Here is a 23,324-nt window from a genome sequence, read left to right on the forward strand (position 1 = left end):
GAGACGGGCGCTATTTTCCGTGCCTCATTCGGAGTTGCACAAAATTTAACATGGAAAAGGTGAATGACGGATGTCAAGAAGGGCGTGGATGCTGCACACCTTCCAGGACGGCCCTCTTTGTGTTTGACTGGAGACACTGAACGATATAGTAGCTAACGGATGTCAGTAGCTTCCATACTGTCAGTTTCATATCCAAATTGTCTGACTGAGTATTGGAGATAGCTCAGCCATAGCTCCCCCTTATTATCCCATCTTTTCTTTATAAGCAACTGAGTTGATTGTAAGATAGTGGAACATCAATATTGTCCTATAATGTCGTCAATGATAATGATTATCATGGTAGATTTTCCTTTCATTTTGTAGTTACGAAGAGCCTGTTTGTGCTCTCCCCACTACCAAGGAGAACCGTACTCGGTGCAGTCGGTGTGATTTCCTTCCCCTGCTCTCGCACTTTTGTACCACACCTTAGTGTTCATACTGACGGGGCAATGGATTCTCATGTTGGGTAAGTTGCTTACGGTATCACTTAAGCTGGTGTATAGTTCTGGAGAATTCAACCTCAGTCCACGAGCTATATTGTCCTTTTTTAAAAAAGTTGGAGTAGATATGTGGATAGTAATAAGGCCCACTTAAATTTCGCCACAAAGGGGTCGGACCATATTGTGTTGTGACGGTTTATGAGCTTCCATGCCCCTTTGAGCTTTTCTGGGAAATGTTCATACGACTTTCGCGGTATCTTACACCAGGCTGAACAATGGTTAGAGTTCTGACCTACACAGTTTCCTGGTCTTCCAAGTTAGTTGGAAGTAATATGGGTACTTGTCCTTGAAAAACAGATATTGCATTGACATTTCCTGCCAAACTCCGCCGTCTTGTGGTTATTCTTTTTAAACAAAGACTTTGGTTTAGGTCCCTTATTGTCCTCTTCTAGGATTGAGCGCTTGGACACTATCTCATCTCACGTATAAGGTTGCTTCCTGCAACCAGAAATAAACTCATCCCATGGTTCCATCATCTGGGTCCCCATACTTACTTAATACAACAGGTCGGGCAAGGGAGAACAGGGTGATGACACCACGCGATGGCCGATGTGGCATGAGTGTATTGGTAGTTGTGAATGTCATGGTTATACGAGGGCTGGGGTACTTCCAGGGTGCCCACACCTAGACAGGAGGACGATTAGGGTCCTCAACCAAAGCCTTTGGCTCAAAAGCCTAACCTCAAGGCAGCGGTGTTTGGCGGGAAATGCAAATGCATTACCATTTCTACGGAACAAGTCGCCACATGTTCCAACCCCCAACCTGGAGGGCCAGGAGACTCACAGGTGGTTTCCGGGGACCGGTCGCACGGATCAACTGAAATAATCTCCGGGCATTACCGGCTTTCTGTATGCAGCAAGTAAGGCGACCCGGCTGATGGCACCACGCGACGGCCGATGTGGCATGAGAATATTGTTGGTTGTGTAGGTCATGGTTGTACGAGGGCTGGGATACTGTCAGGGCGCCCACACCTAGACAGAAGGACGATTAGTGTCCTCAACCAAAGCCTTTGGCTCAAAAGCCTAACTGCAAGGCAGCGGTGTTTGGCGGGAAATGCAAATGCATTACCATTTCTACGGAACAAGTCGCCACATGTTCCAACCCCCAACTTGGAGGGCCAGGAGACTGTGTTCGTCAGACCTCTAACCATTGACCAACCTGGTATGAGAGACTCTGTGAGTGTCGCGGGACACTCTCCAGTATAGCTCAATGGATCGCTGAGGTGCGCAAACCGTCACAACACGGTAAGGTCCAGTCTCTTCGTGACGGAGAACAGACTACTGCCAACGCCTCCCATCCTTCTCTTCCACCTGCTTCTTCTACCCTTCTTCTCGTCGCAATGATAATTCCCTCCTTGCAGCCCATTCGTTAGAAATACCACTCCGTTCTTCTTGCGTTGGTGTTGACCGCGACATTCGCGCCGACAACCACAGATATCTCGAAATCAATCTTCAAACCTCGACCTCCGAGTTGTTCATCTGTTTTTAGATATTTGTACTCTGAAGAAAGCAAAACAATAGACTGCTCTTACCCGCACATTGGATTCTCCTGAAATTGGTGTGTGCTGCTTATCAGAAACGAAATTTTAAGACCCAATGATACTCCTTTGACGATCCAAAGCCCAGTGTGGTGGAGCTTTCACTGCTCTGAGTCACTGGATGGGCGGGTGCTTGGTTGACCGAATACTCGCCGATTATTGCTTTTGTCTGGCTTATCTGACAACGTCTTAGGCAGTCTCACGAACGGGATGTTGATTGTTGTTTGTTTATCATGTATCCTTACGTACAAACCGACTGTAGCTCTGATACCATCAAAGACGTTTTAACACCTTGAGTTTGCTGTTATGGCGGTCCAAAAGCTCAGCTTACGTTGTGCTTGCTCGAGATTTGAATGGATCTGAGACTGTTTTGGGTGATGGACTTTTATTGGATTTGGCACGCATGGACAAGGTGAACGACTGCTTCAGATTTGTACTGACCGCCGACTGTTTCTGTGCAGTACGAACTTCCGAAATAGAAAAAATCTGACTACATGGTGCCAAATGCCAGGACCAGACCCAACTTGACCACATGGCCATCAGTTACTCATAGCGTAGATCAGTAACTGGCACTCCTTCGTTTTGGGACACTTGTGTGGATGCTGACTCCCTGATCCTCTTTTCTTTCTTCGCTTTTCAAGACTGTGCAGGCGGCAAACAACTCGCTTAGCAACTGAGGGGCCCTCAGATTCCGAAGTTAAGCGGACTTATCAGGACCATATCCCGGACAGTCAGCTGTTCCAGCTTCGGACGTCAATTCGCATTGCAGCATAATCGTACTATCTTTGCACAACACCGGGTGTTTTGACTGCGGTCACAGCAGCTCCGCTCAGGCACCAGATGTCAGACAGAACACGGACACTAGCTAAACCTCAGGGAGATGCCATGTGCAGTCGGATGCAGATTCATTTTGATGAAGGAAAACTCGGACGTCTATGTCAGCCCCATACTGCGTTAACACCGGACCTATCGAAGCACTGGTGGGATTAGGAAATTTTTCGGCATGGCCATCTCCTGGTTCTCCTTCGTACTTCCAGGTTTGAGGTCTTTCCCACAGACACGCCTCAAGCTAAGGCCTGATCGTCTTAATAATCGCCACCGTAACAACACTGTCAGGGGGGCTGTTCGAATGTTCTGCGCGTAGATGTCAACTGACATTCCAGTTAGTTTGGCGACAGTTTGACCCCCGCCACCCACATTTCTCCCTCATCCAACGCACTCCTTGTCCATCGCGACACAACTTCAATTCAAGTCATCAGCAAATATCATGCAGTTTTGGTCCAGCTTTTTAAGTTGTCAGTCCATCAGAGCTCATCTTGATGCTGCACCGGCCAGCTGTCTGTTTTTCTTATCAATCATTTGTGAGCTAGACTTGTAGCTCGCAGCAACGCCTGAACCAATAAGGCGGTTCGCGCATGATATTTCGCCCTTGACTCCAGTTGTAACCTCTTTTTCGGTGTAGCGTGCCTTCATCACATTTTAGAATGTGAAACATTGACTCTATCTCAATAAGTGGGGTTTCGGCCTTCTGGGGATTGCACTCCTTCAAGTGCTAGAACAACGCTACGCGTATGAGTGACACAATTTTGGTATTCATGAACTTCTAGGGCCCATTCGGCTGTGTTGGACACATTTTCTTGCCACTTTTGTTCAGCAAAGGCTACCCAGGAAGATTGCAAACATGCCAAGTTCTTTGTATCCTCGGACGTGCGGGCGTGTGAGAGCATAATCGTTCAGCTGTAGCACCCTTTCGGTGCCCAACCGCCATGCCACCCGAAGGTTGCACGACGGCTGGGATACTGCCAGGTTGCCCAAGCCTAGACAGGGGAAGTCGAGAGGCTGAGGTCGGGTTCGAACCACGGACCTTCGGGTCAGTACATTCGCGCTCTCATCACTTGGGCCATCTCGTCCCATACGGAAAACCCACTACAAGCTCTTCTGCAAATAGTTTCATCCGATAAGCATATCCAATCTCTCTCTAGTCCTATTCAGTTTCTTTGTCGACATGGTAATGGGACAAACACCGTCTTTAAGATCTCAGTATTGCTGACAAAAATCTTATCGATCTAGACTATAGCCGTTAGAGCCCGCAGGTGTCTTCGGATGGATTGGTTTTATCTGTCCTTGCTCCCACAAAGCTTACGGTCGTGTTTGTGCACGTGCAGTCACTGAACACGCCAACTACTATTCCATGAGAGATTCTGTAGTCTGTAGAGCGTTTTACTTATTTTCATATTTGCCGAAACTCCGACTAGTATGATGACTGTCATTGTATGAATATCTGAGGCCGAGATCGTTTTTGCTAATATGTGATACATGTGGCTTAAGGTACCCCTGAACACCAAGGGGCGTGTGTATCAGGCTGCAGTACGAGCTGTTATCTTGTACGGTTGTGTTGCTCTTCGCAAACAGCTGGAATAAGATGCTATCAGGTCCTCGATAACCGTCCTCTCACAACCAAAGCTCGTGTTGGCTGGTACCAACAAATCTTCAGCAAAACGGTTGAAAAACGAGTGTTCCTTTGTGAAACAGGGACCTTAATGGGGCTGTGTCCAGCACCAATGGCTGCAATGGTTAGGCTATGTATTGAGCAGGGCTACTCATTGCTGTGGAAGAGTGCTGTTCTGCATCTTCGATTCAGCTTAGTGCAAACAGAGAAATGGTCACCCTTTGACCTGGAAGACACGTGAAAGATTTTACGGAAAGTCTAGTCGTTGTCGGTGCGGCTCGTCTTCCAGGATGGAGTCCGCGTAATCCTCCATGTGCATGGTTGGAGACGGTGCAAGATGTGACTGCTAGCCGATGCCAATGACGTTGTCAGTTTCAATCCAGTGTCCGGAGGTGTAGGCGCCTCAGAATAGCTGTAGTGGACTAGCACAAAGTCGATTCCTTATCTACTTTTATTCTTTTCTTCACAATAAGGATTTCCGATAAATTGTCTTTGTGTGGCAGTGTAATATCAGTGTCGAACACCGATTAACTTTGGATGGTGACGGCGATGATGGTGAACTTTCATGCTCTGTTGCGTAAAGGATTGATCAGGTGGTATTCTCTGAGTGCTTAAGAACACATGCTTTAGGTATTTTGTAGCTGCTCTATGAGTTTTCCTCTACCTTCACTGTTTTCACATTATCTTTTCTCTCCTACTGTTGGTGGCTACGACGGAACATGCTCATTATGTGCGAACTCCTGGGCATATTAACTGGTAAATTAAGTAGGGAAACTTCGTTTTATGTGGTTTCAGTTTTCATCGTCTTTTGTTAGCTTTACTTTGAAAGAGACACTGATGCCTCTGCTAGAGCTGAATCCTTCTGGAGATCTGAAAGGTAGTTAATATAATAAACAGGTCCTATCTGGAAACTTTACTTCTGTGGGCTGCACACTTAGAGACATGTCAATCAACTTTGCGAATTCTCCGTACGTTTCACTTAAATGTTCCCTTGAATTAGGCGTTTGTCGCTTTATTCACAACTTTCCAGATGGTTTTCAAAACACGTATCCTCAGAAGTAAATCAACTGCCACTTTCACCTAAGTCTGAAGATGTGATAACTTGCGAACGGCTTGTTCAGGATGCGGCGAAAGAAGGGGCTAAACACTTGAAATTAGTGATGAGGCGTGTGAACCTACCACCGACACATCCAGTCCGCAGAACTCTTTGGCCCCTTCTCTTATCAGTCAGATATGGAGTCACCATCCCAGTGAGTTGATCTTAGGGCTATTGTTTGCCATCAAAATTTTTACGATAATGTCTAGACTATTTATTTTAGGATATCTATCAATTTCGGGATGCAGGCAATCTATCCGGGTTTAGAATGATGATGCTTTTACCTCCAAATAATGATTTGCTTATTCATACTTGTCTTGCCTGAATCTTCTGAATTTCTAATTTAGCCCCGCTCTCGCTGAGACAGTAGTGAAAGCACCAGGCCCGGTTTTCTCTTAGCCGCACGCCTGCACAACCCACCGATTTCTTCTCGAATGACATTCAGGTATATTTATAAAATAGATAGAAACTTTTACACCATGCAGTTGAGTCATCTGGTCAACCAAAATTTGTTAGCATTCATTGCTCTAAACAGCGTATTCACTAAACTGTCGGTGTATGGGCCTGAGTCAGCAGTGAATAATGTCTAATGAACTATAGTATATATATATATATATATATATATATATATATAATCATATGTGCCTGGTACAAGTTGNAATCATATGTGCCTGGTACAAGTTGATACACCTGTGTTTTATCTAGCTTCCTGATCAACCTCTGCGTGTTACATATATGGGGTGTCGACATGAGGACTAAGGTGCTAGGGAGCAACAAGAAAGCTATTTCAGTTAGCAGCAACTCTGATAACAAGCGCGTCCAACTTGACTCAGTTACTCGGCTTAAGTGTATGCATCAAGAGAGTACGGTATTTTTTTCATTCTGTGCCACCTGTAGAAAGGAAAACACCTCAAGTCATTTCGAGCCATCTATTCGAAGTGGAAAAGTGGTCTGAGTAAGTTTACCGCAAACAAATCAGCGAAGGTTATATTAATCAATCATGGTGAAATTTCAGTCTGGATGACAAAGGTGGATTATTAGCCTCACCTATGGGAAGAAGATAGGCTTTTCTGAAATTGGCATCACGGTGACGGATCAGTGCCTGTTCGAACTGCAATCGTTTGTGGAGAGGTAGTTAGCGAATTTTTGCAGCCTTTACCATTTGCCAAGACGTTGTATTGGAAGGTAAGTTACATGCTCGAATGGGATTCGAACCAGTACGTGGTCACGTATCTTGTTCGGCCTCTTCTTCGACCTCGTCAGTGTGTACTTTTAATTTGCATCTCATGGGACATACCATCATGTGTTGATATAAAAACGTGAGCTAAACGTTTGCGTTGGAAAGAACCGCCTACGAGTTTAAGTTTAGCTGCCCAGCAAGTTCGTATACATTTCAAGAATGCCACCCGAGGGCCCAGTGACACGGCATCATGCGGTCGTTGCCGGTAAATCCAGTCATTCCACTTGATCACACCGTACCCACTGGTTATTGAAAGTTCAGTTACTCCAACAAACTCCGCCACAAAGTGTATGTGTATGAAGGGACAGAGTGTTTGGGACGATATCATTTCGAATCACCATAAGAGTAAGTTATCATCCCTTTATGTGTACAATGATATTCAGTAGCGTATGTGTATCTTTTTGGCGGGTCGTATGATCCATTTTGGGTGCCCTCAGGAAAACGACTGATGAGCTGCTTAAAGTAGCTTAAAAAACTGGATGTCCCAGTCTAACGAAAATTGTAAACAATGCTGTCCATAAGGAAGACATTAAGTAAATTAGAGTGAGGTTGTGCGCCTTTAATAAATGAGCACCTGCCTCAGTCAAGTCGATGAACATTCAGAAACGTTCAATTATACGAAAGGATATTATCGTGATGTCTCTGTCGAAGCCCGAATGCCATGAAAGGCAAAGATGTACCATTCCTACTGGGGCTAATGATTGGCGCCACTGCATGACACAAATCTCTATTTTTGGTAGCCCCGATAGATTGACAGTACGCAATGAAAATCCTGGTGACGTCCTTTGAAATCTATGAATTGGCTACCTAAGAACATACCCGTCACCTTGACAGATTTCAGCATGGTTGCATACTCTCAGTTGTAAAGCCAGTGACCTGATGCTTTCTCCGCATGAAAGCAATATTTTAGAGTTTCATCTCTGCTAGCCTCTTTGTCGGAGTTACTACGAGATCACCAGAGAACTCATCGTCACCATATCAGTGAAACTACCGGTGAGTTGGATTGGAACATTCCGTGAGATACTACATCGAGACATTCAGCAACATACTGAAGCGTTCCACCGAAACGACGCTCAGTTAGCAGAACACAGGTGACATTTTTCTGTCTTCATACAACATGTATTGGGGCTCCAACTGAGTTGTTGGTCAATCCACTGGTTGAAAATGAAGAAACGCTTTAATAACTAATAACCTTGGACCCAGCCACTCTCGTCTGCTTCTACAGGGGTCATCCTGAATTGCTATCAACGATGGTGGGAACTGTTGAGCCACCAATATCCGGTTGCTGGAGAGAAGGGTTGTCCCAAACAACTATTGAATCTTCGGGGCGACCTATCCAGCCTATGGTTTTGACAGCCCATCAGCCAGGGGGTTCTCCTTCCCTGGCACGTGCCGGATCGTGAAGTCCTACTCTTGTAACCGAAGTGCCTGTCGTTTGAGCTTTCTGCGAGGAGCTCTGGTCATCCCGATCCACTCGAGGGGTTTTGTGATCGGTATGGGGAGTCAGTTGCTGATCTGGCATCCGCGCTTTTACAGGTTCGAAGGCCTCATGCACTTCTCTTGTCTATTGGAACTTCCGATTTGGATGCAGCAAGTCTTACAGTGGAGCAGCAACCGTGTTGAAGTTCTTGACAAACTAGCTGTGGCGTTCGATAAACTGTTTTGAGACCGCTTCAAATTAGGGACTGTACAGTCCTGGATCCTTGCCAGTTTTTCTGGACATAGTCTAACCTCTCCGTGACCCAATCTATCCCCGAATAGTGTCCGTGAACCTCGGGCGAGTTGTGCCTTAGCTTTGTTTATCCGCTGAACAGTTTCCCGAATACGCTTCAGTACGGCTTCCAAGTGAATTGGGTGCTCTGGTTCCGAATTGCCACACACACCAATATCGTCTCCATACACGGCAACATTCTGTAGTCCCTTCGTTAAACGAGGCATCAAGCACCTGAATGTGAATGCTGCGCCCGTCAGACAGAACTGCATTTGTATAAATCGATATTGAGTGTCACCAACCATGATTGCCGTTTTCTTCCTGTCCTCTTACTTGATAGTTGTTGGTGGTATCCGGAACGCAAGTCAGACACTGTGAAATATCGGGGTTGTTCGGGCGGATCGAAAATATTCGCAACCGAAGGGACAGCTACAATCCGATCAGTTCATTCAAACACCTGAAATCCACTTAAAACCCGTATTTCCCGTTCACAAGTACGATTAATGAGTCGTATGCTTGTATGGCTTTCTTGATTATGCCATTTTCCAACATCTCTTGAACCTGTTTATGGACCTGCTCCCGTAGATGGACTGGACAGAGTCCGTACGGTCGAAAGGGTCCGATCAAGAGGGAGATTTCTTGCTCAATTCACGAGCAGAAGCCAAACGGATCTTCGTCTCCTGTGAACAGTTTGGATTACTCCTCGACCACAGACTGTACTGACGGTACACTACAAGACGGAAGCTTTCGGACGTGCAATTCGTTCACGGTAGTGCTTGAGTAACCTTCAAGTGCGACTGAGCCATACTTTGTAATCAGTTTGCCCCGCTATAGACCAACCACAGGTTCTGCACTCTTGAGAAAATCCGCCCCCAAAATTGCCTGTTCTTTGTCTGGGCTGATCAGAAAATCGTGCTGCACCGGCCTGTTACCTAGGCTGATTGAGTGCATTGACAATCCATCAATTTTCAGTCCCGTCACGAAGAGACTGGAACTTACCGTGGTGTGGCGGTTTGTGTACCTCGGCGACCCATTGAGCTATACTCAGGGGTGTCCGCGCGACACTCACAGAGTCTCTCATACCAGGTTGGTCCATGGGTAGAAGTCCGACGAACACAGTCTCCTGCCCCCCCCCAGGTTGGGGGTTGGACATGTGTACATGCATTTCTAGCCCAACACGGCTGCCTTGAGGTTAGACTTGTGAGCCAAGACTTTAGTTGAGGACCCTAGTTGTCCTCCTGTCTAGGTGTGGGCGAGATGCTTTATGTGTACAATGATATTCAGTAGCGTATGTGTATCTTTTTGGCGGGTCGTATGATCCATTTTGGGTGCCCTCAGGAAAACGACTGATGAGCTGCTTAAAGTAGCTTAAAAAACTGGATGTCCCAGTCTAACGAAAATTGTAAACAATGCTGTCCATAAGGAAGACATTAAGTAAATTAGAGTGAGGTTGTGCGCCTTTAATAAATGAGCACCTGCCTCAGTCAAGTCGATGAACATTCAGAAACGTTCAATTATACGAAAGGATATTATCGTGATGTCTCTGTCGAAGCCCGAATGCCATGAAAGGCAAAGATGTACCATTCCTACTGGGGCTAATGATTGGCGCCACTGCATGACACAAATCTCTATTTTTGGTAGCCCCGATAGATTGACAGTACGCAATGAAAATCCTGGTGACGTCCTTTGAAATCTATGAATTGGCTACCTAAGAACATACCCGTCACCTTGACAGATTTCAGCATGGTTGCATACTCTCAGTTGTAAAGCCAGTGACCTGATGCTTTCTCCGCATGAAAGCAATATTTTAGAGTTTCATCTCTGCTAGCCTCTTTGTCGGAGTTACTACGAGATCACCAGAGAACTCATCGTCACCATATCAGTGAAACTACCGGTGAGTTGGATTGGAACATTCCGTGAGATACTACATCGAGACATTCAGCAACATACTGAAGCGTTCCACCGAAACGACGCTCAGTTAGCAGAACACAGGTGACATTTTTCTGTCTTCATACAACATGTATTGGGGCTCCAACTGAGTTGTTGGTCAATCCACTGGTTGAAAATGAAGAAACGCTTTAATAACTAATAACCTTGGACCCAGCCACTCTCGTCTGCTTCTACAGGGGTCATCCTGAATTGCTATCAACGATGGTGGGAACTGTTGAGCCACCAATATCCGGTTGCTGGAGAGAAGGGTTGTCCCAAACAACTATTGAATCTTCGGGGCGACCTATCCAGCCTATGGTTTTGACAGCCCATCAGCCAGGGGGTTCTCCTTCCCTGGCACGTGCCGGATCGTGAAGTCCTACTCTTGTAACCGAAGTGCCTGTCGTTTGAGCTTTCTGCGAGGAGCTCTGGTCATCCCGATCCACTCGAGGGGTTTTGTGATCGGTATGGGGAGTCAGTTGCTGATCTGGCATCCGCGCTTTTACAGGTTCGAAGGCCTCATGCACTTCTCTTGTCTATTGGAACTTCCGATTTGGATGCAGCAAGTCTTACAGTGGAGCAGCAACCGTGTTGAAGTTCTTGACAAACTAGCTGTGGCGTTCGATAAACTGTTTTGAGACCGCTTCAAATTAGGGACTGTACAGTCCTGGATCCTTGCCAGTTTTTCTGGACATAGTCTAACCTCTCCGTGACCCAATCTATCCCCGAATAGTGTCCGTGAACCTCGGGCGAGTTGTGCCTTAGCTTTGTTTATCCGCTGAACAGTTTCCCGAATACGCTTCAGTACGGCTTCCAAGTGAATTGGGTGCTCTGGTTCCGAATTGCCACACACACCAATATCGTCTCCATACACGGCAACATTCTGTAGTCCCTTCGTTAAACGAGGCATCAAGCACCTGAATGTGAATGCTGCGCCCGTCAGACAGAACTGCATTTGTATAAATCGATATTGAGTGTCACCAACCATGATTGCCGTTTTCTTCCTGTCCTCTTACTTGATAGTTGTTGGTGGTATCCGGAACGCAAGTCAGACACTGTGAAATATCGGGGTTGTTCGGGCGGATCGAAAATATTCGCAACCGAAGGGACAGCTACAATCCGATCAGTTCATTCAAACACCTGAAATCCACTTAAAACCCGTATTTCCCGTTCACAAGTACGATTAATGAGTCGTATGCTTGTATGGCTTTCTTGATTATGCCATTTTCCAACATCTCTTGAACCTGTTTATGGACCTGCTCCCGTAGATGGACTGGACAGAGTCCGTACGGTCGAAAGGGTCCGATCAAGAGGGAGATTTCTTGCTCAATTCACGAGCAGAAGCCAAACGGATCTTCGTCTCCTGTGAACAGTTTGGATTACTCCTCGACCACAGACTGTACTGACGGTACACTACAAGACGGAAGCTTTCGGACGTGCAATTCGTTCACGGTAGTGCTTGAGTAACCTTCAAGTGCGACTGAGCCATACTTTGTAATCAGTTTGCCCCGCTATAGACCAACCACAGGTTCTGCACTCTTGAGAAAATCCGCCCCCAAAATTGCCTGTTCTTTGTCTGGGCTGATCAGAAAATCGTGCTGCACCGGCCTGTTACCTAGGCTGATTGAGTGCATTGACAATCCATCAATTTTCAGTCCCGTCACGAAGAGACTGGAACTTACCGTGGTGTGGCGGTTTGTGTACCTCGGCGACCCATTGAGCTATACTCAGGGGTGTCCGCGCGACACTCACAGAGTCTCTCATACCAGGTTGGTCCATGGGTAGAAGTCCGACGAACACAGTCTCCTGCCCCCCCCCAGGTTGGGGGTTGGACATGTGTACATGCATTTCTAGCCCAACACGGCTGCCTTGAGGTTAGACTTGTGAGCCAAGACTTTAGTTGAGGACCCTAGTTGTCCTCCTGTCTAGGTGTGGGCGAGATGCCTAAAGTGGTTAGAGCGCGAATTTACTGACCGGAAGGTCCGTGGTTCGAATCCAACCTCTACCTCTCGACTTCCCCTGTCTAGGCTTGGACAACCTGGCAGTATTCCAGCCCTTGTGCTTCCTTCGGGTGGCATGGCAGCTAGGCACCGAAAGGGCGCTACAGCTGAACGATTATTTATTATTATTATCTAGGTGTGGGCGCCCTGGAATTACAACCATGACACTTACAACTAACGATACGCTCATGCGATGTCGGCCTTCGTGTGGTGTTATCAACCGAGTCGCCTTACATGCTACATACAGCAGGGTGGGTAAGCCAAAACATGCTAGTGCTGACGCCTCCCTCTTTACACATTCAAAGTTTCCGTCTTCCAACCTCCTCCATCCAAATTTGAATACTCCCTCTGCAGGTCCCAGCACTTGCCCTGCATCACATTCAGCTGCAGCTTCTCTACCTTCGAGTTAGTAACAACCATAAACACTTCGACGTCTGTTTTCCAACCCCGAAGGTCTATCCAGTCGGCCACCTTTACTGTTCGCACACTGAAGCAATCAGCTCTTGCTCGTACGCTGGATTCACTCTCCATTGATGTTTGTTGTCTGTCAGAAATAAGGATGCATGATGCAATTACTGTGATCGAACTGACTACCCTCTCGCTCTTTTCGAGGTTCCGACTGTTCACCTCTGGTGATGCAGAAGCCGCCGCGGGTATTGTATCGAGCGACCGAGTGGAAGCGTCTATATTTCATTGGATACTCGTTGATAGTCGCCTCTGTGGTTCGTTCGGCAACATCTGTGTTTATAGTTTATTGTATTGTTCATTGTGATTACTTAGGCCCCAAGTGAAGCTCTGATTCTGCCAAGAACAGTTTCTATGACAACTCAGATGTTGAAGTTGTTGGTGAAATGAAAACCCATGTAGGTAGACTAGGCGCTGTTGAGGCTCGACTGGGTGGTCGTTTTGGATTTGACACGAGACGAACGGGCAAATAGGATCGCTTTCTTCACATATGTGCCGATCACAGACTGTTCCTTTGCAGTACGAATTCTCGGAACAACGGAAATCGCTTGACAACGCTGCGCCCTCCAACGAACCAGCCCCGAATCCAAATAGACCACATCGCTGTCAGTTATCGGTTGTGAAGGTCGATCACCGCCTGTCGCTTCTTCTGAAACACCGGCGTGGACTCTAACCGTGCATTTGTACGCTGATGCATTTCATTGCGCTTTTCAGGTGTACGCAAAACGCGCACACCTCACTTGGCCACTGCGAAGCTAGTGGACTCAGAACTCAAACTAAACTATCAGAACCAGCTCCTGGAATGCCTGCCAAACTGTCCGTTGTCGGCTCTAAACGGCCACTGGGAAAGGATATCCAAAGCGCTACTCAAATGCGGAAAGTGTGTTTGCGATACAACCCAGCTAACCTCATCCAGACACTGGATCTTTGACGGGAGCGAGTCTGCTGGAGACCTGGCGACAAATCCCTCCTGGCCACAATCACAACTCCACTTGATGTATCATCCGACGCCAGGTGAAACTCAGTATCCGTGCATACCGAGAAGCTTGGTGGACCCAAAAGGCCGAAGGAATGGAAAATGCAAAGAATACTGGAAAAGCCCGCAAGCTGTTCCACTTGATTCGTTCGACTGGCCCTCGGAAACCACTTGTCAGCGAAATAATCAGGGACCAAAATGGCTCCCTGATATGCAGCAAAATAGAACGTTTGGACATCTGAGCACAGTACTTTGAGCAGTAATTCAGCTGGCCACCTGCTACCTCCAATCCAGAATCCTGACCTTCAACAGAAAGGTAGACCGTAAATATGGAGTAGCCTTCAGTCTCAGCTCTCTACCCAAGCATCATCGTGTTGCTGGTCCTGACGACCTTGCACCTGCTTTTTTCAAGGATGGCGGTGAACTTCTTAGCCTGTGTCTGACTAACTACTCGGGTCTATCTGGTAGGAAGATAAAAGAAAAGGTATAAGCCTTCCTCTGAGGAGTCACCACGCAAGAAACCAGTCAGTATCAGATCATGTGACGTGAATTACGTGGTTCCACAACTTGTCTAATTGTATGCTCCGATTGTGGATGCCGATCAACCACTTGGAGCTGGACTTGTGTATTGTAGAAATCCTTACGGAAGATCTTCGTTGCCCTTAACTGATCGTCTGTGTATAGCATTCACTTCTTTCATGTTGTCTCTTTAGAACATTCAAATATCAATATGCGATTAATTCTTGATTTACCCAGTCAGAAAACTCACCAGATATGTCACCAACATCGTTTCGGGCAGAAGACGAGCGATCCACTTTGGGTGGCTACGAGCTGGCGGATCAGGCACTGTGTCCGACATTCTACCTCAATGATGACGGTCAAAAGTCACTACGCAGCATACTGCGTGGTGTTGCCATTGCCCATCCGGAGCTAGTTTATGCACCACAGCTGTGGCCCTTGCTAGCTTTGTTTTTACATTACCATTCAGAACCTATTGCCCGGGCCTGTCTTCTTGGGGTATTGGAACGGGGTCGCACTGTCACTCAAACGAAAAGCGAATGGAAGGAGCATTGTTTGGCCTTGGAACAAATCGGTCGATTTGGATTCGTCTCCAGACAGGTGCTCCGTGCGGGGACCGGCCACGTCGAAGGTAGTAATGGCTCGCCCTCCGGGGCTGGTCTTGATCCTCGCGTGCAATTAGCCCTTTGGACTGTTGCTGTTTGGCAGCTCCCGTTTGGTCATCTTGTTCGTCTCGTCGATTGCTTTCTCATGGAAGGTCAGAAAATCTTGTTCCGAACTGGACTACTGGTATGTTTTTTTAGTTTTCAGTTCTAAACAGCTTGGCTAGACCCAACAGATAGGCAAAGTTCTAGTCAGGTTCCAGGTATCATAATAATGTGCAACTAATGCTGCATAGTCTTGTTGTACCTTCAACCCTTGCCATGCAACCCAAAGGCGTTCGACTGCACCTAAACAGCAGTAGTGTGAAGTCGGAGATCAAGTCCAACCGTAGACCATTGCAACCAAGAAGTTGTGTCAATCCCCCATCCTCTGAGCTCATCATTGATCATCTGTTCTCCACTTTCGGAAGCAATCCTTTCGAAGCGAACACTAATTATTGTGTCCTTAGTTGAGGTAAGGCTTAAGGGATTCGGAGTATCAATTAAACTGGAAAAAAACGACGTACGAAATTACTTTGTGGATATTGGCACACGTTGCTTTTGATACACGAACTCTAACTAGAACTGTCCAAAACGATGTCCGATGAAACTCGATACTAGAAAAGTTCGTTTGCTTTACTGTGAACCTGATTGGCACCGTCATTGATACTGCTTATCCGAACGTGCTTTTTTGCTTTGTTTGCGATCATTGAAACGATAGCTTTCCGTACTTTGGATGTCGTGCATCTGATGAAATTAGCCGTGCCAACCGGACACCAACATTCAACCTGAGAACCTTACTTCAGATATCACATAGGCCTGTCTCTTCGCCTCGTCATAACTCCTATTCTCAATCCCACTTACTGGGTCCACGTACTGGGTCATGCATAACTTTCGTTGGGCAGTTTACATTTTCCTGTCGATTGTACGATTATTCTTTTTGGGATTCTTGCGCACTTGTTCCCTTGTTCACCCGCGAACAGTAGTGAATTGTTGTTTCTCGGTTTAAATGGTAGGTAAACTTTCATCTAATGATCGCCGCTGATCGCGGTGTTCACAAGTCACGTTGGACAGTGAAAGTGATTGGTAGCACATGATTGAGTACCATGCAACACACGGTTTGAATGCCTTAGAGACGTGTATTTTTGCCTGGCAAGGTGGTTTTTTCTTCTCATTCGTCTAGGGTGGTTCCAAAAACGTTTCGCACCTCCAGACACTTATCTTGGATAATTCGATTTCAATGAGTCTACACTGTGATCCATTGATTCGAGAATCGACGGCTAATTGTCTGTATCTGGCATGCCCTACCATCCGCTTGTTGGCGAATACGCACTGTCTGTTAAAGCCAGACGCTTATAGATGGACGTGAATATACCGAAACTGTTATTTCTGTCTCCGATGAGCAATTGAGTTCGGTATGTCTGATTCAGGATCAGGTGCTCTGTGTACCTACCGTGAAAGGCAGCTGACGTCTAATGTGTTATTTTCAAAAGTGTTATCCAGAAGAAGAGTATTCGCACAGCCCGGAACCAGCAGATGACAGATGCCAGTCTGTTGCAAGGAATGTATATCTCCCATTTCCAAGTTTAAACTAGACAATTTGTTTTTCTCATATACATATTTTAACGCCTCACTGGCCTTATTGCACGTTCTCAAAGTCAGAATTTTTGGACGGATAGGGAAAGATAGCTGTCAGCAATATGGACGAAAACACCACCATTGATTTCATCTATTAACTTACGGGCACTTGACATTGCTGTCCGATCTGCCTACGTTCTGGTTAGGAAAAGTAAGAAACAGGTGGCTTTTAAAAACGTGGATCCGCNCGAAAACACCACCATTGATTTCATCTATTAACTTACGGGCACTTGACATTGCTGTCCGATCTGCCTACGTTCTGGTTAGGAAAAGTAAGAAACAGGTGGCTTTTAAAAACGTGGATCCGCTGAATAAACACACATGTTGGAGGAGAGGGCTTAAGGATTGCTGGAAGCTCCGGATGTTATGGTTGAGTTGAAAAATTGGTTGAATTTACATTATTGTATCATGGATGAACTATCCTAAAAGTCTCCTCTAGCGGGCACCGTTGACTCTGTTCCGAAAAGAAGTCATTAGTAACACATTGTGGCGGAATATGCAGAACTCTAAAGATAACCGTAGAAGTGCTCAAACGCTTGCTGCCGAATGGAATGAAAAGTTTGAAGAATTAAGGCATAGGAAGTCGTCACTCGACAAACCAGTTAACATATGAGCATGTGCTAAACATCACGATTGAGGATGTTGGCGATCGTCTAAGGCCATTTTCGAATACTTTCTCCAATTCGTGGTTGTAAAGAGTGATTCCATGAATGTAGAATCTATCGATACCTTTCAGTACTAAAAATAACGCAATGTAGGTCTCACATCAGGCACATAGTTACGTCATCGACTGGCTATCTTAACTTTCGGGTGGTTGTTGGGGGCTTTTCCTGCTGGCAACCATGTAAAGTGATGGGTTTAATAAGGACAGACTAACCAATAAATGTCAACTCGACTGTATACAGCTTCCTTTATTTGTGTTCCCGCCCCACTCTGGTAACTGCCTCACGATATTCCCTTACAAATCTTTCAGTAAAGTAACTTCAACTTACCTGTGTTTCACCGACTTATTGAGGAAAATTCATCACTCTTAGTCCTCATAAATTCGATGCCTGCAGAAGTTTCGTAGATCGACTGTTCACCATCTCGGGTCATATGTCCTGTACTCCACATGTAGCCTAAGCCTTGATTACCTAAGTGACTGGTTAGATTTTGTCTAGTTCAGCAACAGTGGGTCCAAGTGATGAGATTAATTTATGCCACAACGATTCTGAAGCCTTGTTCCATCCTGATAGAGGTACACGGATTCACTGTTAGAAGGTTGTGTCTTTGTGAGTAGGCTTATCGGTCTCAGTCATCTGGTGAGGTGTGCTCGGGTCACTTGCACAAATCATCCTGCTGTGATTAGATGGATTGGGTAAACTTCTGTTCCCCTGCTCACTGAATCAGAGTATATGAATCTCATATGGTAGTGAGCTTTGCCACCCGTATACCAAACCTCATCATACTGCTTACAAGGGTTCCAAACGTACTGAAGGAGGAGCACCTCGTGCAACTTGAATGCTGGCACAATTTCAGATGCTGGACGGACCGGCTCCCAATTTCTCTGTGAGATCTTAGCCTGTTGTCCACTATGCTCTTCGGTCACAATCGTAATCGGTGACGTGGGATGGATAAGTGATGCTTCATGGAAGAAAACCCTTTCAACATGAAATTACTGATATTTCTCATTGGTTAGTTAAGATAATGACACGTCTACACTCTCGATATTCAACACCAACCTGAACACGCCTTTCGAAGGAAAAAGCATGCTCTTGCACATCACCTCTTCACCGGCATATTCAGCGATTGGTAAACACACCAGCTGTATAAATTCCAGAAGGTGCAATTTAACAGCATAAGTTGAGTAACACTGTTCTTTACCCATGTTCATCGGGGCTCCAGTTTGTCCATTATCGAGTCAGCGACGGGTATCTGGGTTACCCTGTTGCAGTGATTAGACACAATAAAGTAACACAGAAACGACGCAGGCACTCTCAGTGAATTCACATAGAAGCATCTTTAGATTTCCATAGGAACACTTGAGGATTTTAATGGGTTAATCGATACATCCTGTGTAGAATACCGGGACATCTTATCTTATAAAGATACATAATTCCTGGTTCATTTATCTGCAGTACCGCTTGATGCCTGGTACACTCACTCAGTTATCACACGCCGAATTCATTTATACACTTGTATACGACGTAATACATGGCCCATATTGATATCCTTTCCCAAGAGGGAAAACGCTTGTCTAGATGACATCCCAGTATCCTCCAAAGTCGGTTACTCATAAAAGAGAGATACCTTAACGGGTTCTACGATCGCTACGCGTTTTCAGGGCTTGGGCGGTTTGTTTTTCACTAACAGCATTGTATTGTGTTGTTTATGGTTTTCTTCAGTCACCTCTGACGCCATCCAGTCAGCTGTAACTCATTCTATTCCTCCGACTCGGGCCGACTGATCCGACCGGCTTGACGGTCATCTAATTTCCGTGGAATTTTTCGCTTTAATTCCCTGGTGAATTGATGCTGGTACAGCTGCAACACTTCATCTCGTCAATCTGTACCGTGATTTTTGCACACACTTTGTTCGACCACCTGATAGGACACTACAACTAGTCAGAACGCTTACTTTAACTTTTTCTCGATTTGGTTCGGTGATTATCTGTCCATATGCTTGGGAGTTAGGTTCTGGTATGAACTTTTTTGGGCAATCACCATTGGAAAGTTCGTCCCGTAAGTGCGCAAACGTCTTTGGCAACGAAATACGTGCCGGTGATTAGTTCGCAAAAGAGACGATTATATCGGACAGATATCCAGAGAACCTCACACGTTTCCATAGCAACGTAAAGTCCAGAGCACATTATTTCTGTTGTTCCTCCGGAAGAGTCGTCCTTGCACTTGCCTTCCAAAGGCGATCACATTTCAACGTTAAAGGGGTCGCCCCACCTGGCTGTTCAGCTAGGATTCACACTACAAGCCCATGTTCATCCTTTCCGCATCCCACGTGATGTACCATTTCACTCGCGTCCGCATTGGCAGGTAGACACCTTCCACATAGAGTCGTCTGGTAACCTTCAAAATATGTGTCGTGGTTTTTGGAACAGAAGTCCTCAGCTACCATTCCTGTTTCAACAACAGGCACTCCATTCAGTCACCACCCATTATTCAAATTCGCCTTGCGCAGTCAAATCCATTGACTTCTGGCGTTCGATGCTGTATTAAGTAAAACGAAATAGCCAATGCTCTGTGCAGAGAAACTGCTAACTCAGACTGTTTGCAAGAGCTCAAAATAGATCGGTAATTAAGGCGCGAACTTACTGATCGGAGGATCCTTCGTTGGAACCCAAATTCTGCATCTCTAATTCTTATGTCCTGGCTTAGGCGAACTCGTAGTATCTCAGCCCTCGTGCTTTGGGTGACATGGTAGCTAGATACCAAAAGGATGTTACAGCTGAAGAGCCACTTTTTAGTAGATGTTTGCAACGTCACTGATCAAACCTCAATCTTGTTTTGTATGGTCTTCCATTCTCTTCAGTATTTGAACTACGCATTCCACATACGTATGTATGTTTTACATATGTATGTTTTACCTTGTTGACTGATTAACATATCCCCACCAATGTATTATAGCCTTTCTTCAGAAGGATTAGGGGGATCAGTGGCGCCAGACTGTCTTTCCACTCTGTTGACTATTGCAGCTGTGCGTGGTGTGAAAATCACTTCTCTCATTATTTGTTCGGTTGTCAGCTTACGCACACAGTAAGGTATTAATCATCTTATGCTAAAACCCAACATGACTCAAGCAATTTTAACGATTTCACAACCAGCACTGTTTGCGATAATTAGCAGTTTCAGTGGTTGATTGGGCGATTGTGCTGGTTTGCTTTATTGACCAGTCTGAGTGGCAGAATTTTTGTGCACAAAAATGTGGGTCTCTCAGAGTGAGCTAAGACGTAGGTTACGAACAACGGATAACGGAACCACTGAAGTTTCTCAGAATAGAATATTATTACCCTTCTGTGCTGTTCGCAAAAGTTCGCATTTTGTCCAGCGCTCAGCTTTGTTTCCTTCCTCTGCTGTACTTACTAAAATGTCTTTCTCCAACAGATACTGACTGGTATATCTTGTGTTGCTCTTTATCAATTGGAAATCAGCACAAGACTAGAGAATTTGCTCAAGGGAAATTTTCTACTTTTGAATTTTAGTGGTTGCTAGCTATTGACTGCTGGCATAGGTATCGGTGACCTCATTCCCGGACATCAACCCGCCTCTGTTATGTCACCTGAGTTCACGACAAAAATACGAGTGTGATTCTACTCAAGTGTACAACAGTCCAGCTCGAATTCAGTCTGATTTCAGTTGACGTGATCAGCCAGTTTGTTTCGGAGACGAAATTAAATGAAACTGAACGGAATAGCGAGGAGACTATCGATTTCCCGCCAAGTTGATCGACCGCTTGTTACGGAATGCTCACGCAGACTATCTCCACCATACTTTAGCTTCTTAGCTTTTATGAATAGTGTGATAACCGGAAATGATTATGAAACCCCTTGCAGGTGACTTGTTTCTTGGTTTAGCTGGTCATCGCCATCGTAGACAGCAACGTCACTTTCGACACTGATGTTTCACTTCTGGTCCACTAAGAAGTGTGTTTGCTTATCCCGACATTGTGAAGGGAAAACGCAGTGAACATGGTTGCAAACATTTTAAGTTGCTTGCATTTCCAAACGCTCAGTCAGATAATCTGGATACGAATGAACGACACTGGCATTAGTGGTCGCATATTCAACAGTTCCATCAATGTTAATAGAAAGCCACTGGGCCCTATCCCATACTAACAATATCCAAGTTTTTCGAACCTTACCCAACCCATACGCCTCGTCACACGTTTTCCATCTTACATTCTGCTACATTCTGAAGGAGCCACTAAAAACAATACTTCTCTCTCTCTAGGTATCCCTAACACATGGTCGTCATCGATTTTGGGAGTGGTGCACGGTTTTCGGTGACTAAAATACGTTCTGCGCAAGCAAGCCCGCATTTTCTAATTACTCCTTTGGGAGTTCATCGATGTCATCAAATACGGACAACGCTCCACACGAATTGGGACCCATGGCAGGGACCATGGCTCGCAACGACGCAACACAAGTGTTACCGTGGCTGGCTATGTGCCACCTTGAAACCGAGCAATATGTCCTACTGATATCACAAGTGACGCAGATTTTTAAGATTTGACAACACCGCATACATTCCATAAGACCTTCGTATAGAACGAAGTACAATGCTTTCGTTCAAGAAAGCTTCTAAGGACAAAACACAATGGCATAGTCTCTTTTTTCATTGCAATTGATAGACCGATCCCAGAGAGAGATGCTTCGAAGAAGAGGGCGGTCTGGCTTAAAAGTGTATTTTGTGGTTACACCATACCATACCGAAAACAACGGCTAATGTGGAACCAACGGGTATCCATTCAAAGACTGTTGACTTAAAAGCCAGTAATGCCATCAAGGGCATCGAATCACTGCGGACAAGCGGTTTGAGATAAAGCTTATGTATTACGACCATTGGTGTTTGGAATCATCCAGTCCATAGAACTGACCTTGTAGGACTTCTAGCTGCACAGAATTGCATCATAGCATGTCCGAGTAACTGGTCATGTAACCGTTTCATGATGAAAAACGTGAACTGGCCCATGTCAGGCATACATTTTTGTTCGGGCAGTCTTGGATTGCAGTCTAAATTAAGTGTACACAAAATTACTTTGAAGAATAGGGCTTTTTAGGCGCTTCACACGCGCGGCTATGCCGGGAGAATATATATAGATAGCTCTAGAAAGTGCGAAGTTTTAATTACAGGCGAATGTCATCGTTTTCCAAAGTCACTTGTGACGGGCCTAAATGCTCACCAAGAGAAAAAGTTCCGTAGAAATCAGCGGGGAATTAGAACGCTCCGTAGCAATGCAGAGCGAAGGGCAGCCTGTCATAAACATAACAAAGAGCCGAGCAAAAGCGTACGTTAAGGGTGTTCCGTACTTTACCTCCGTTCTTTCGCGAAACGTTTTATCGTCCTAAACGAGAGCCAATGGTAGGTGTTGTCAAATCCACTCAAAGAAGCCGACGTGGAAGACTAAAGTATTATTCGGGTGTTCATTCTACGCGGAAGAACCCATTTTACTTCCGCTACTGCCCAGTTACCCAAGCCTAGATAGGAAGAATCGAGAATCGATGTTCAGGTTCAGGTTCGAACCACTGGCCTTCCGATCAGCACTTTCGCACCCTAACCGCTGAGCCATCTGTAGCTTAAATGGACCGAGTGAATTTGTCCATACCTAGAAGTCCACCTTTTGGCACGCTGTTCTGTACCAGATCAACTGTTAACCCGTTTTCATGTTACAATCATCGCTTACACAAGAAACTCAGCTTGGTGGATGAGCAACCGATGCCATTAACTGGTCAGGAGATTTTAGCCGGCGTCGTGGATTGCTAGCAACCAGAATGCAGGAAGCACTAACTAACATGTGAAGTTACTCAAGCCTGAGACTCCAGCATGCAAGTTTACGTCAAGGATTGGAACCATTGTATTTCAATTCGAAATACC

At 45.7% G+C, this 23,324-nt stretch overlaps 1 protein-coding gene across 1 annotated transcript in view; it reads left to right on the top strand.

The window, feature by feature from the left end:
• Positions 1-369: 369 nt before the first annotated feature.
• Positions 370-23,324, top strand: part of T265_14755 (hypothetical protein) — a gene marked incomplete at both ends in the record, with an annotated part of 28,955 nt that continues 6,000 nt past the window's right edge. The window contains 3 exons of the mRNA XM_009175083.1: positions 370-505; positions 5,556-5,775; positions 14,699-15,250. Of these exons, the coding sequence (XP_009173347.1) occupies positions 372-505; positions 5,556-5,775; positions 14,699-15,250 (906 nt within the window). The remainder of the gene's footprint in view (positions 506-5,555; positions 5,776-14,698; positions 15,251-23,324) is intronic.

This window comes from Opisthorchis viverrini (assembly GCF_000715545.1).
Source record: "Opisthorchis viverrini unplaced genomic scaffold opera_v5_255, whole genome shotgun sequence".
In the NCBI taxonomy this organism is placed as follows: Eukaryota; Metazoa; Platyhelminthes; class Trematoda; order Opisthorchiida; family Opisthorchiidae; genus Opisthorchis; species Opisthorchis viverrini.